We start from the raw sequence: 16,637 nt of genomic DNA on the forward strand, positions 1-16,637 counted from the left end.
AAGCAAATTAATGAAAGTTACATCTTTGACCCTTCAAGTTTAATAGTAAATTTAATTTGGTAAATCATCTTTCATAAGTTTCAAGTTTCACCTATCTAACTTTGATAAATTCAGGTTTGGTTTCTTTTAATCGATTTAAGTATTACTTTTCCTCATGCAATTCATCACCCCTTTATTATTTGGTTTCTATGAATCCAAAACAGATTAAGAATCTGTGTGCATATATTTTCAAGTAATTGATGATGTTATATATATATATATATATATATATATATATATATATATATATATATATATATATATATATATATATATATATATATATATATATATAATAGGGGCCCATATTTTATTCTTCGCACGGGGCCTTCAAAATGAACGGATCGACCCAGGTGAGAGAATTTAAAAGTGTTTATAAGTTGATGATTTATAAATGTAGAGTAAAGTGTGTGATTTATTATAATAGTAGGTTACAACCCATGAGAACCACGAGTATAAATTTTATAAAAAAATTATATTATTAATAAGAGTCAAGTTTGTTTAACACTTTTTTTATTGATTATTTAAAATTAATATTAATATATATTTGTAAAAAAGTATATAAATTTAAATAGATGTTAAAGAGAAACACAATGAATAATATACTTTCACTTTGATTCTAAGTTGGTCACTTGACTTAAAATCATTAATAACACAACTGTTTTTATAAAAACTGATTTATTTAATTAATTTCGACTCAAAATCCCTTAAATAGTGGTATGTAATTTAAAGATGTACAACTGTCTCAAATACCCTAAGAGATTGCAGACGATCGTGGCATCAACTAAAATAGTGGTATGGTATGTAATTTAGGTTGCATTTATTACATCCCATGGAACTAAACAAGCTTTCTAAAGTTATCTTCTATTAGGTTGGCGAAGACATTTTTGTCCTTTATCAACTGGTGGAGTGACTTTTGTTTTGATGTCTGGTGGAGGGCATTTTCGTCCTTTTTTTTGCTCTTTGTAGTGTATACATGTATGCTATGTATTTATTTATGTACAATGTAATACCCTCATTTTATAAACATAAATATGTGTGTTTATTTTCGGTTTATAGTAAGATAGTTTACACTCTACATCAATATGGTTTAAACACAAAAAAGTGCAAATCCAAACTGAAAAAAAAAAGCCAAAAAAAACCACAAAAAAAGTCCCAACAAAAAAAAACACCCCAAAAAAAGGAACCAACGGTATCAAACAAAAGGAAAGTTGTATTTTTCAATTTGGCGTTGGTTTTATTTAGAAACCAAGAAAATGCAAAAGATCCAAAGTTTTATGGATACCTGAACACCTTTTATAGCAGGTAAACTAAAACACTAAAGGTTGCTTTTTAATTTTTCTAAAAGTGTGAAGCTGTAATTGAAATTTAATTTTTCTAGATCTGAGCAAAAGGATTGAAAAAAGCCAAAATTGACATTTTACATAGTTTCCTCCAGTGACACATTCAATACATAGACCAAAATACTTTTTTTATGTTTTGAAATTTAGAAAGATGACAAAAATTACCATTTTTTACCAAACGAAAAAAAAAAAACCAAACTTAAATGGTCAAAATGACCAAATTGGTTCAAATGTGTTCTTTTGTATCTGTAATGGCAAGTTAAAAAATGACTCAAATACTAACTTTTTATACTCGACTGAAATGAACAAAATTAGCATTGTACCAAAATGACAAAAATAGACTTATGGTCAAAATGACCAAAACAGTCTTATTGTGTTTTTTTGTTCATGTAATGCAGAGTTTAAAATGATGAAAATAATAATTTTTTATGGTTTAACTAATTGAGATGAGCAAAATGGTCATTTTGAGCAAAATATCAAAATAGAGTTAAATGGTCAAAATGATCAAAATTGTCCAACTAAGTTCTTTAGTACCTATAATGCACGTTTAAAAGGATGAAAACACACTTTTTTTTCTCCTGTTTTACTTGATTTAAATGAGTAACACATAGAGAACATTTCTTGCATTATAGCAATGTACTTTCAAAGTACAATACTTAAATAAACAAATTTACTACCAAATATCTCAACATTTTGACTTTTACATAGCAGGATGCTATTAATGAACTTAAAATTATCATTTTTGAAGAATCTGACTAGACATATCAAAATTATGACATTTAAATAGTACAATGCTATAAATGAACTTAAAAAAATGAAAAGTACAATGCCTTAATTGTTATTTTTTTCGAATTTTATTGCATATATATTGCTAATCAAACTATTTAAAAACATTTTTGTGTCCTTCCTTTACACCATCAATACACACACATATGACACATATTTGTAAATTGAAACTTCAGTAATATTTTGTGGGTTATTTGTAAAGTTTTATTGTTAAGAACGAATTTATAACAAAATATGCATATAAACCGATTTAAGTAAATTACATGCTAGTTTCTGGAAAAAAAAAACATAAGTTTTTATTTACATAAATTGTAGGTATATCTAGAAAATACTGTAGAAATATGAGTTATTACAAAGTAGTTAATCAAGTAGGGGCAAAAAAGTAAATCGTGATGCTAATTATGTATTGTGTTACAACAAATACACACAAAAAAACACATACGGAAATAATGTATGTTATATTGGAAATAGTATATGCTCTTATGAAAAAGTTGTTAAAAACACAAATAAAACTTTATATTTCAATATACACGATTAAGAAATACATATAATTTAACATTGAGAATTCATGTAGAAATATATGACTCATAAAATCATTTGAAATATATATATATATATATATATATATATATATATATATATATATATATATATATATATATATATATATATATATATATATATATTCCCAACAGACATACTTTTGATTTTCTTTTTTTAATTTCACTCTCGAATCTTCACCCCCTTCTTTTAATCCTCTCCTTCCCAACATAAGCAACTGCACCTACATCACTCTGTACGACACTTCAATTCCTCATTTACTTCAATCTTCTCAAATCTCATTTTGTTTCTCTCGAAAATAGAAAGAGAAATTATTTTAGTAAATCACCATCGCCGATGAAGATAATGCCTCGAAATATGGCGGTTTTTATCACTGTCAATGCTTTCCTCATCGCCATTACTGGCGCTGAAGATCCATACAGATTCTTCGAATGGAATGTCACATATGGCGATATCTATCCACTCGGTGTTCGTCAACATGTCAATATATATCCAATCAGTCAATAACTTTACTCCAATAAACATTTTCTAGGTTTGATTTATCACTTTTGTGTTAAAAAAAACTTACTAAAAGTTTCATGTTAAAAGTAATACTTTCGTTATGGATATCACTATAACCATGTAAGAACAACACCCTAGCGAGACACATGCATTTTCAGATCAAGATGATGGTTAATATTAAACATAAATAGCAACAACAAGGGAGCAAATAAAGGTCGCCATGTTCTTTCGATGACTGGGAAACAAGGGCTTAAAAAAACAATTTAGTTCATAAATAGAAATAGCAACAGTTAAGCAGTCACACACACACATACACATTAAGAAGCAGAAACAGTTTTCGATTATGATTAACACATCATGCACATTGAGAAGCAGAAACTGATGTGAAAAAAAAAACAACACAGAAATTAAAAAAAAAAACACACACACACAAAAAGAAACAAAAGATAAACAAACAATCTGGAAGTAGGTTTTTTATAAAGTTACCGAAAGGATTGAAATCTAGAATTAAGTGGACCATTTTCGACTGTGATGATTGTAAACCTTGGAAACACGATGTCATAAAGAAACGATTGATATCATATGTTTGAATTATATATTGAGCAGAATACGATCAAAATGAATGCAATTGATATGATACCTTATATACGAAATTGGATACCATAATAACATGCTATGAATTGGGTATGTAATGAATTTTTGAGTTAATATGTACAGCTGTTATCACCTAGTAAATGGAAAGAAAACACGGCGTTCTATATATGTTGATTTGTAGTTAAAACAAAGTAGCGGTATTATCGGTATTTTACTTTGGAATTATTCTGGTGTTTGGACACGTGGAGTTTTGATTTTGTTTATTAGATAGGGAGATGTTACGAGTTTGTTTGATATTAAATGTCGTTGCTTTTTGTCCGGTAATCAAACATAAAAAAAATCAAATTTAGAATTGAAAAATATACTTTATTAGTATAAGCTAAAGTAAATAGTTTTTATGGTTTTTAACTTTTAATGGTTCTTATTTGATCTTTTATTTATATATATATATATATATATATATATATATATATATATATATATATATATATATATATATATATATATATATATATATATATATATATATATATATATATATATATATTGCACACGTTTGTGAAGGAAACACCTACATTACCCAACGTGAGCACAACCATCAAACATACCTTAGTGGCTTAGTGTATATAAAATAGAGTAAACCCCACCCCCAACCCTAGTAATTAGCAATTAAATAACAAAGTACCAATGTACCATATCAGTTTTAGTATTTGAATAAATATTACAAATTAAAAATGAGTAACATATGTATTATAAATTATAAGTAAGGAGTCGAATATATCACATTGTTGCAATCCGATAATTGTAAAATTGACATGACACAGAGATGAAAAGAGTTTTTGTATTACATCCATGAATAAGATAACCTAAAGATCCATTGCAAGTTCTTTAGGCCGAAGTTCGATGCCCTCCACGATAAGACCATTCTTCCAGTTTAAATGCTCAACTTCCTCAAACGCCATCTGTACATCTCCATCATCTCCTTCATTGTACTCAAATTCTCCCAACGTCATCTCCATCCACCCATCCTTTCTCCTATGAGGAAACACATAGTTTTCTTGCACACGATGTGGTCTTCGGAGATAAACATTTTCAGTCTCCACTTCTATCCCACCAAAACTTACCCTTGTTTTTGCTGGAACATTAAGTCCCCAGGAATCATCAGTAGTTCGAAAGACAAGATACGCAACATATGTGCTGTTTTTGGACAGCATTACAGCTGCTATTTTTCCATGGATTGAAAGCCAACATACTTGTCTAAGTATGGACACCTCCGGGAACCTGCACAAATGGCAATTTATGTATGGATGTAAAATAGTAACATATGATAGAATCCAACGTGATGACTCTAAAGAGAGAAAGAAAGAGACCTTGATTCAGGTATATGACCCCATTCCCAGTATTGAGTGTCGTGTTGCCATGTAATTGATAGCTCTTTTGCTCCTAAGATATAACACTTCTTCCCACTCTCCTTATCTAGCTGGAAGCTCTGTTTGTGGAATTATGAGGCTAAATATTAGTTGATTAACATTTACATCGTAAAACTCTACAAGGTAGCAAGGTATTAATGGATTTGAACAAAAAAATATTTAATTTCAATGATTACCCTTCATATAACTAACTCCAACAAGTTTTTTCAAGAGTTCAAGAGTTGACTTTAAGGGGAAATTTTATACAATTGGGCACACAGATTGAAGAGGATATGTAGACGTACTTAACAATTAACGATGAAAAAGAAAATAATGTAATGTAAGGATGTTCGATTTACCAAATTGCCACGATCGAGGAGGATATGTGCGTCCGATAAGCTGAGATAGAGTTGCTTTTTAGAGCCAAAAACCACCGGAGAAACCGACCTATCAATGACTTCACGGTAATCCGGTGGCAGAAACCGCTCCCAAACAGCGTCGGAATCTGCTGCTGATTTGAATCCTTTGGAGATGGAGGCAGAACTGCACGCATCCCTCGGTGAAGTTAGTGATAGTACGTCCGACAGACATCCTTCCGGCAACACCGAGAGACTGGCTGCTTTGTTAATCATCTCTCTCTCTCTCTCTCTCTCTCTCTCTCTCTCTCTCTCTCTCTATTTGTGTGTGTGTGTATGTTTGTGTGTGCTAGTCTCGGACTCTCGGTTTACAAATGGCGAATGTTGAGGAATTCAAACGTACTTTCTTGCCTTCAGGAACAGGAAGTGTTCGGAGGGTGAGGAATTCAATATGCACACCATATAAAACGTGGTCAAAAAGTCAAAACCACCGTCAGTCCAATAAAATAAATTATTTATCAAAAAGTTGTAAAAATTATGTCTAAACAAATCAATTTTTCTATCAACTTTTGACTCATTTTAATATCTTTTTTATTATTTTTTCCTTTAGACTAATTAATTTTACGTAAATTTCTATAATTGTAATTTTAGAACAATTTGATCAATACCATCTTTTTTCGAGACATTTAGTTGACGGTATAAGATAATTATTGGATGCGTGTATAACATAATTACCAAGATTTTGGCCGCTAGGATTAAATCTGTAATTGGTGGAGTAATCCATGATGTACAATGTCTATGTGGAGTAGAGCTGGCGGAGTAATCGATAATGTACAATGTCTATGTGTAGTAGAGATGGCAATGGATCATGTAGGTTGGGTTCAGATTCAATATATTTATTAAATTGGTTGAAAATTTCAAACCAATCCAGCTTTTTTATTTAAATGTGTTGATATTTTTAATTCAACCTAACCTTTTAGATAAATGGGTGTTATCAGGTTAACATGTTTATTTAGTTCGTAACTCAACCTATTAAATAAATAGGTTAAATTTGGATTGATTCATTTAAAATAAAAATAAATAAGTTAATTAACTAAAGATTATACCACTGACTTAAATAACATTTCAAAATATGACAAAAACACAATCTCAATTCACATATATAAAGAAATTGTTCAAATAACATTAAAGATATTTAATTTCTAAGTGATATTAGAGAGTAACTAGAGTTGTGGTTGCCAAGAAAAAAGTAGGAATTAGGATTTCATTTTTTTTTTAAATGTAAATAATAATAGGAACATTATAATGTATAAACTAATACATAGATTAATACACGATAATATTTAAATAATTATTTAATTAAATATAAATTAAAGTTAAATGGGTTGGTGGGTTAAAAACAAGTTGATAATTTTTATCCGACCTAACCTATTTAATTAAATGGGTTAGACATGTTGTCGATTTAACTTAAATATGTTTAAAATCTTAACCCAACCTACTAATTTTGGATTGGGTTCGAGTTGGATTGGTGAGTTTGGTCGATTTTTGTCAGCTCTAATGTGGAGCAGTGGAGGTAAGGGTGTTGATCGGGTAAATTTTTCGGGTGTCGGGTAATTCGGGTTTTTCATGTTAAAAGAGATACCTTTACACAACCCGAATTAAATTTGGGTAATTTGGGTAGTAGGTTGGGTTTGGGTAATTCGGGTATTACCGGAAAATAAATATAATTAAGTAAATATGTCGTGCTCAATTAGTATTTTTTTTATAAAAATAACGAGACATAAACGAAGTTACTCAAACATTGAATATTGAGATTTTTTAGTCATTAATACTTGAAATATCAAGTAATCACTTACTTTGAAGTTTGAAGTCTAAATCGTTGACTGTTGGTGACGACTTCATAACCAGTGACGACGAGTTAAGTTAAGTTTGAAGTCCACTGGAGATGTCTCTTTGTCTTCATAGGATTCGATACTTCGATGGAAGACTCAAGAAACGGACAAGGTTTTTTTTTTTTTTTTTTTTTTTTTTTTTTTTTTTTTTTTAAATCAATGAACAGGAATGAGGGTAAAGTCGTAAACAACATATGGATAAGTGAGGTTATTACCTAACGGGCCCTTTGTTTTTTTAGATGAATCAGGTATTTTCGGGTATAACCGAAACCCAAATCATATACCCTATACCTGGTCTAAAAAAATCGGGTAACCCAAATACCTGAAAATATATACCCGAGTTTCCCAACTCGAATTACCCGGATTGAAAACGGGTCGACCGGGTAATTTAGGTTTCGGTTATTATCGATAGGGCTATGTGGAGGGCGTGACATACTGGATGACCTATTGATCATCAACACGATATGTGCATAGGCTAAGAAGATCAAGAAAAAGGTGTTGCTATTCAAGGTGGATTTCAATATTCTCATAGATGGGGTTTGGTAATAGATGGAGATCTAGGATTCGAGGATGTCTTCATTCGTCTTATGCATCAATAATCATGAACGACGCACCTACTAAGGAATTCAACATAACTAGGGGTGTTCGCCAAGGCGATTGAGTCTCTCCGTTCTTATTCATAATCGTTATGGAAGGATTAAATGTGCCCTTTAAATTAGTAGGAAAAAAAAGACATTTTCAAAGGAGTATGAATTCCATATGGTGGCCTAATAGTTTATTATTTATTTTATACAGATGATGCACTATTTGTTGGCGAATGTTCTCAATCCAACCTTAAAAACCTTTCTCGTTTTCTAAGGTGCTTCCATGTGTCCTCCGACCTTAAAGTTAGTTTCCATAAATTTATAGTTTTTGGGATTGGGGCCTCTAATTTGGAAACAATGGATTGGGCAAACATCCTGGGATATGAGGCTGGATCCCTTTCATTCACCTGCCTCGGGGTATCAGTTGGGGCTAACTTGAATTTGACTAAAAACAGAAACCCATCATAAATAAATTTAACTCCAAGTTATCATCAGGAAAATCAAAATCACTATCATTTGGAGGACGTTTAAAACTCATAAAATACATTTTATGTAACTTGCCAACCTACTTTCTGTCCCTATTTATGACCCTAATCGGGGTGTTAGAAATAAAGGGTTTCGAGACTCATAGAGATCAATAATTGGGCAGCGGAAACATAAACAATTCTGATCAAAGACTCAAACCGAGATAGATCTAACTCAACTAATCTATGTAACTTTCATACGACACACAAAGTAGGAAAAACATACTTTGATTTCTTTGTAGGTTTCTTCTTTTGATGAGCCAATTCATTGGACTGGAGAACCTAACGTAGAGTTCCTTTTTAATAATTGCACCTAAGCACCAAAATACTAACGGATCCAAACCACCTTTGAACTTCTACCATAAGCAGATTCGTGAAAAACGAATCTGAGTATCACCACATCATGGCAATTTAATGTACATGTCGTAGGAATTGGGTTTCCAACGATTCAAGGTTTTTGAGGGTTCCGAGACTTTGTGACGGAAAGGTATATTTCACATGTTGTAAATCTGGATTTGGAGCCCTCTACTTGTAGGGAGGTGATTTGAAACCGTAGATATAATTACTAAACTTAACTATAATTATTTATGGAATTCAAATCATATTGGAGTATTCCATATTACTTTATTTACTACTAATTAATTAAACAATTAATTAATTTACAAAATAAGTCTGTAAGATAAATATATTTTATTATTTGCTTTATTTGGTTCTAGTGTGAAACCCAAAAGGACACTATTATTTATAGTAATATTATCAGGCTTATTATGACTATAGGCACTAATCTCAATATAAAAAGCTTGAGAAAATTTGAAGAAAGTTCCTCTAGGGAGGAAATAAAGAGAAGGGAAAGATTCATTGTGTGTCTTGGGATAAGATCACCATTTCCAAGGAGGGTAGGGGGTCTTGGAGTTGGATTGATTCGAGCTCTTAGTGTAGGTTTTATAATTAAATGGTGGTGGAGGTTGAAATCGAAACCTTCATCTTTATGGAGTTGTATAATATCATGTATTCATAATACGAGACAAGAAAGTATCATAGGAACATCATCATTAAATCCAAAAAAGAGTTTAATAAACATAGGATTTGTACCAACGACGTTTACAGATAATCCACTATGAAAACACATTGTTTTTTCAAGACAGTTGGCTCGGAAATGAAACAATGAAAAGAAAATATCCAGTCTGTACGAACTGGAACCACAAAAAATGTACACTCACCAAAAAGTCAATGGCAATGGAGATCGTATCCCCTTGTAGGTGGTCTATCTCATGAATTGGAATTGTTATAGACCGATATTGCTTCCATATAAATCATGAATGGTACTGATCAGTGGACGTGTGTGTTGGCATCAGATGGAAAAAGATAATTGAGGGTCTATAGAACAAGATTCACCACTATAATATATTGGTCCCAAACCTGACAATAGTCTGCGCTAATATGGTTTCAATTAAAGTAATTTCCTTCACCTGGAGGGCAGCTCAAAATAGAATACATTTTTCCATGGCTTTCATTCATAGAGGGGTTTATTGGGTACTTTAGGTTACAATAACATTGTACATGCGAAATTTAACTTAACATTTAATGGTACATGCTACCTAAATGGATCTATGGCTTTTCACCATTAATAGCAACATACTTATGAAACAAAAAAAACTTCTATCCGACTATGATCGAATTACTATTAGGAGAACATACCTTTACAAAAATCAAATATACCAATCTCTTGAGTTCTTCGAATGCTCCATGGAAAGCATGCACCAAAAGTATGTACGCCTCTAATGGTTCACACCTAAAACCCTAGAACACTACAAAAAAAAAAGAGGAGATACAAGTAAAATCATATTTTATCTTTCAGGTAATGTCATGAAAGAAAAATCACAGCTAAAGGGTCATACTTATAGTTTAGGTAATATGTAGATAAATCCAGATTTGAATAATTAAATATTATATTTAACCTTTAATTCAATCCTTTCCTTATATGCTACCAAAAGGATTGTAGAAACCTAGAATGCTCCTTAAAACCATCCTTACTATGGGAGGTTCTAGAATTGTCTCTTCTATTCAACTATTGAACAATTATATTTCACCCTTTGCACCTTTAATTAATCCTAAATTAATTCTGGTGAATAATTAATTAATTTCATCTATTTCTAATTAATCTATTAATCATATAATAAATTAATCAATCATTAATTAAAAATTTCTAATCATTATATTAATCATATAATATATTAACGAAATCATTTTATATCTCTCTTATTATGAATTGTAGTTATTTTTTTTTAAGAAGGCAACCTAAAGAGGACTTTACTTTTATGACATAAAGTTATATCAATTTAGTCATGACGTTGACCAATTTTGTTATCATCTTGGACACTTATTCCAATAGGGTTAACCTTACATTCTCTATGTAGCTCCTACATTGGCGTAAAGGAACAGTCGGATCACTTGCTTGTGAGATGCTCCTACGCTCAGGTGATGCGTAAACAAAATCTAAAATGTTGTGGATTGAATCATATTGACATGAATAATGTACAAGAATTACTTTTATTATGCAGTAAATTAGGGAACATGTGAAAAAAACACAATAGATTCAAAACCATATATTATGGATTGATTTGGGGGGTGATGGAAGTTTAGAAACGTTAGACTATTCCAACATGTCTTTACCTTGCCTACCACACATAAATATTACATCAAATCCCTAATATATCTATGGATCCAATGCATGGGTAACAAGGGAAATTGTAACTCGGTTGAGTGGAATATCTCTCATTTTCTTTTATGTAAATTGTTTATTCCTTTCTTGGTTTGTTCCTGTCATGCTCTTGTATACCTACTTGCTTGGCTTGGGTATTTTAATATAATTTTCTAGACAAAATTGCAAAAATGGTCCTTATGGTATGCATTTTTTTGGGGTTTTGGTCCAAACCATGAGTTTTTTGGATTCGTGGTACTTTTGGACTAGTTTCATTGTAAAACTGGTCCCCGATAAACTTGAAAAGACAACTTTTCCCTTTTAATTTGTTTTTTCCATTTACTTAATTATTATTTTTATTTCATTTAAATATAAATGTTAAATCAAATCAAGAATGGGGACCACCTACTTGCTCTCTCTCTCTCTGAAAAAAACCCACTTCCCGACCCGTTCTTCTTCTTCTTCCTTACCTGCACCACCATTCTCGAACATTCTCTCTGTTTCTTCCTTACCTGCACCACCATTCTCCAACTCGTGATTGACAGACTCGTCTTCAACACACAAGAAAAAAAATCGAGACCTTCGTCCCTCGATTCGACTGGTGAAACATATTAAGGGGAAACAACTAATCTACACGGAATGAGGGGATGGATGGCTTACCAGCGACGCCGGCAGCAGCAGACGACGGTGGCTGGAGGCTGTCAGCGGCAACAACAGCGAATGGCAGCGATTTGCGATGGCGTGCGACAGGGGGCTGCTTTGACGACCTTCTGTTGCTTCCCTTCTATTTTAATTAAATCGAGACACGAGTGGAGGAGGAGGAGGGGGAACTCGGTGGTGGTCGGAATCAACAGTGGCGGTGGTTGTGGGTGGTTTTCTCGCCAATGAAGATGGTGGATGGCGGTTTCCTGCCTTCCTTGCAACATAAATGGTGGTGGTGGTTGATTATCTGAACACGAGGAGGGATGGACTTTGTAGAGAGAAAGAGAGAGAGAGAGAGAGAGAGAGAGAGAGAGAGAGAGAGAGAGACAGAGAGAGAAATAGAGAGAGAGACAGAGGTGGGCCCTTTCATTTTTTTAATAATTAAATTAATAATTAAAATGAATAAATAATTATTAAATTAAAAAAAATGAATTTAAAAATGGAAAATAAATACCCCAAGGGTATTACAGTCATTTCACTATTCAGAGGGACCAAAAACGCAACGAAAGTAGCTCAAAAGGACCACCAATCCAAAAAAGTCGTGGTTTGGACTAAAACCCCAAAAAAGTGCATACCACAGGGACCATTTTTGCAGTTTTGTCAATTTTCTATTTCAAAAAAAAAAATCATTTTTTACAATTTACCTTTTATCAATGTCCTAATCTTTAAATAAACTTTTGTTATAATAAAAAGTAGACGTATTGTAGATTAGCATAATTTTTGTCATTTTATTTGTGTTTGTTTAGTTTATTATTAATCTTGTAGACGGTAGGTTGTTTTTTCAGCCGCATCAAATTTTTAATTTATATGTAAGTAATTAGAAAAATAAAAGACTTATAATTAAATAATTTTATGTTCCATGTGGAACTATTTGCATGATATTTTCACGAGTTTTAAAATAACATTGTTGAATCTGTGGAATCACGTTATTTATTATCCGGACTTCATTTTTATGGATGCTTCATATTTTTAGCAGGTTATTCTTTGAAGAATTTTGAGTGTATTATGATTCGAGAATTAGAGATGTTTTTCAGATTTTTTGAAGCCGAAGTGTTTCTTTTATTGGATCTTCTACTTGCTCATGGTGCTTATGACTAGTTTGAAGATTTAGATCTTATTTTTCTGCTTCATTGGTGGTGCTTTGAAGCTGAAGACCTTCACTGTTTAGAGATTCATGGCTAGTTTCAGACATCACAGACACTTCAGAGTTTCAGAGACATTTCAGTATTTGGTTCTTATTATGTTTCATTTTATTACCACACTTGCTAGTCGGATTATTGTATTTTAGCCTTTTATCACTTATTGTATCCCTCATCATTCGTGAGCATTTAGGGAGAGATTGTTGGATCATGGAAATGTTGTAACAACGTAATTTTGCAAAATAATTTCACTCAAAAAAACCATAAAAATCCAATGTAACGTAGTCATAATACAAAACATGTCAAATCCCAAGATCAACTAAATCCAAATCCGCCTGCGGGTGTGTGTACGAGTCATGTCGGCGCCTTCCCACGGTCCTCGCTAGTACCTGAAACACATAATACAACAACTGTAAGCATAAATGCTTAGTGGGTTCCCCAAAATACCACTTACACACCTATGCCCTTCCAGGCCATGACCTTCCGGTCCATGTGTCTCAGGGGACTTCCGTCCCAACCCGGTAAACCTTCCGGTCCTACCCGTGTTGACCTTCCGGTCCATAACTCTCTGACCTTCCGGTCTACATCATAATGCCTTCCGAACCATAATATAATGCCTTCCGGCCCATATCAAGCATAGCATACATAACACATACAAAACATGCAACTAATATCATACAATGCATATATCTTATAGCATACCAGACCTTCCGGTCACACATAGGTACCCTTCCAGGTACAGTCTAGTGAGAAGACTCACCCCGTATGATGTCTAGTGTCTCACATGCAAGATATCTCTGAATCTCGCAACAACGACCTAGCCTCGCCTAATCACATCAAGTAATTATTCCAAATCATTAGCGGCTCTCAAGGCTATACTATATTCCTTTCTAAAATTCCACAGAAGGGTAAAAGACCATTCTACCCCTCCCTGAACCAAAAATCCACATGTTGACTAAAACTCTAAAAGTCAACAAAAGTCAACAACAAGCAGTATGCAGGGCGTACCATATATTGTACGCGGGGCGTACCCTTGCATTCCAGAAACGGGGTACGCGACCCCCTACGCAGCGTGTACTAGGATTACGCCTAGCGTAATGCCCAGTTTCTTTATCCAACACATTCAGGTCTTAATCGGTTAAGACTTGCATCCATAAAGTTGAAACCTTTAAGCCTTTTCATGGTTGTAAAGGTCTCTTTGTGCTAAAAACACCTTTCCTCTTTCCATAATGAGACTATAACTCATGCATGACACAAGATCCATGTCCAAGACTAGATTTTTGTGACTCCTCAACACATATTACACAAGAAAAGGTCAGATCTAAGCTTATGGAGACTCTTTGCACATAAAGTCTCCAACTTTGAACCAAAAACCCTAAAAATGGTCCAACAGGCAAAACTTATGAAGAACAAGGAAAGCTTTGAGTTTTTTACCTCAGAAAGGATCTCCAACCACTGTAGAACTCGAATCTACACTTGTTCTTCAACTTCTAGCTCCAACAATGGCTCCTTCTTCTCCTTCTTCACCTTGAAAAGATAACTTCAAGCTTAAACACACACACACACATGCTAAAGCACGAATCTCATCTCTCCAAGGACTCACTCAAGGGTGTATGGTGGCTAGGGCAAAGGACTACATGTTCCTTTTATAGTGCAAGGCCAGGAATTAGGGTTTTGCATCTGGGCCGGTTACGCCCGGCGTAACCTTGGGTACGCCCAGCATACCCGGATGAACCCGCGTACAAAATAAGCGCGCGAGTACGCACGGCGTACCCCCAGTACGCCCAGTGTACTCACCAAATCCACCTTTCAAGTTTAAGGGAATAATTTTTCAACTTTCCAAAATAGAAGGGTCATAAAGCTAACCTGGATTTTGGGCTGTTACAATTCTCCCCCACTAGAACCAGACTTCGCCCTCGAAGTCTCATGCTGTGAAAAACTCTGGATGCTGCTCCCGTATCTCCGACCTTGGCTCCTAGGTCAGCTCAAACCCTCTTCGATGTTGCCACTGGACCTGAACCAGGGGCACTTCCTTGTTCCTCAGAACCTTGATCCTCTGATCCAAGATTGCGATCGACTTCTCAGCATAATTCAGACTTGCGTCCACCTTGATATCCTCTAATGGTACCACTGCCGACTCATCGGCAATACACTACCTCAACTGCGACACGTGGAAGGTATCATGAATCTGGTCCAACTCCGCAGGTAGCTCCAAACGATATGCTACCTTACCCAACCTCGCGATCACCCTAAATGGCCCAATACATCGGGGTCCCAACTTGCCCCTCTTCCTGAATCGGATCACTCCTTTCCAAGGAGATACCTTCAGGAGCACGTAATCACCGACCTGGAACTCGAGTTCGGATCGTCGCCTATCTGCATAACTTTTCTGGCGACTCTGAGCGGTCAACGACCTCTGTCTAACCTGCTGTATCTGCTATGTTGTCTGAAGCACTATCTCTATACTACCCATCACACGCTGCCCTACCTCGCCCCAGCAAATGGGGGTACGTCACCTCCTTCCATACAACAACTCAAAAGTTGGCATACCAATTCTCGAGTGATGGCTGTTGTTATAGGAAAACTGTGCCAAGGGAAAATACATGTCCCAACTCCTGCCGAAATCCAATACACACGGTCTGGCCGTCGGTCTGTGGGTGGTATGCGGTACTGAAATGCAACCTTGTACCCAACTCCTCGTGAAACTTCTTCCAAAATATGGAAGTAAAATGCACATATCGGTCTGAAACAATCGAGATCGGAACTCCATGCGGCGATACCACCTCCCTCACGTAGAACTCTGCCAACCTCTCAGAAGAAGAGCTCTCACTGATAGCAAGAAAGTGATCGCTCTTCGTCAACATGTCCATGATCACCCAAATCGCATCGACAACCCTGTCAGTCCTCGACAATTTGGTGATAAAATCCATGGAGATTTGTTCCCACTTCCACTCAGGAATCTCTAACGGCTGTAACTTACCATGCGAGCACTGGTGTTCGGCCTTAACCTTGCGACAGGTCAAGCACCTCTCTATGAAACATGCAACATCCCTTTTCGTACAGGGCCACCAATACTCCTTCTTCAGGTCCAAATACATCTTAGTGGCCCCGAGGTGGATCGAGAACTTCGATCTATGCGCCTCCTCCATCAAGACGGTACGCGTCCCGCCCACAAACGTTACCCAAACCCGACCCTGGAAGGTCATAAGTGATGGGTTTTGGTCCTAAGAACATCCTATGTGCTCATACAAACCCTAATGCTTGGATCTAGGTTTCTCTATTGTACATGAAAGTTATCCAAGACTATAAACCCTAATTCTAGCATTCAAATAATCATATTAACATGAGAATAGGTTTATAATGTTACCTTGATTTTTATGTAGCAATAACAATCCCAAATCTCCTTGTATTGACTTTGGAAGGCTTAGAGTCACAAGTGTCACTCCTCTAATGGTTCACAAACACCATATGCAAGAGGATGAAGAGGAGAGAGGATGGAGGCTACC

The 16,637-nt window shown here is 34.5% G+C and overlaps 1 protein-coding gene across 1 annotated transcript; it reads right to left on the reverse strand.

Moving 5' to 3' along the window:
• Window positions 1-4,559: 4,559 nt before the first annotated feature.
• Window positions 4,560-6,023, reverse strand: LOC122194402 (F-box protein At2g02240). Its single transcript, XM_023889929.3, has 3 exons — window positions 5,593-6,023; window positions 5,195-5,313; window positions 4,560-5,105 (listed from the first exon to the last, which is right to left on the reverse strand). The coding sequence occupies exons 1-3, from the start codon at window positions 5,863-5,865 to the stop codon at window positions 4,691-4,693; spliced, it is 807 nt and encodes a 268-aa protein (XP_023745697.1). The 5' UTR covers window positions 5,866-6,023; the 3' UTR covers window positions 4,560-4,690.
• Between the last annotated feature and the right edge of the window lie 10,614 nt (window positions 6,024-16,637).

This window comes from Lactuca sativa, chromosome 2 (assembly GCF_002870075.4).
Source record: "Lactuca sativa cultivar Salinas chromosome 2, Lsat_Salinas_v11, whole genome shotgun sequence".
NCBI lineage: Eukaryota > Viridiplantae > Streptophyta > Magnoliopsida > Asterales > Asteraceae > Lactuca > Lactuca sativa.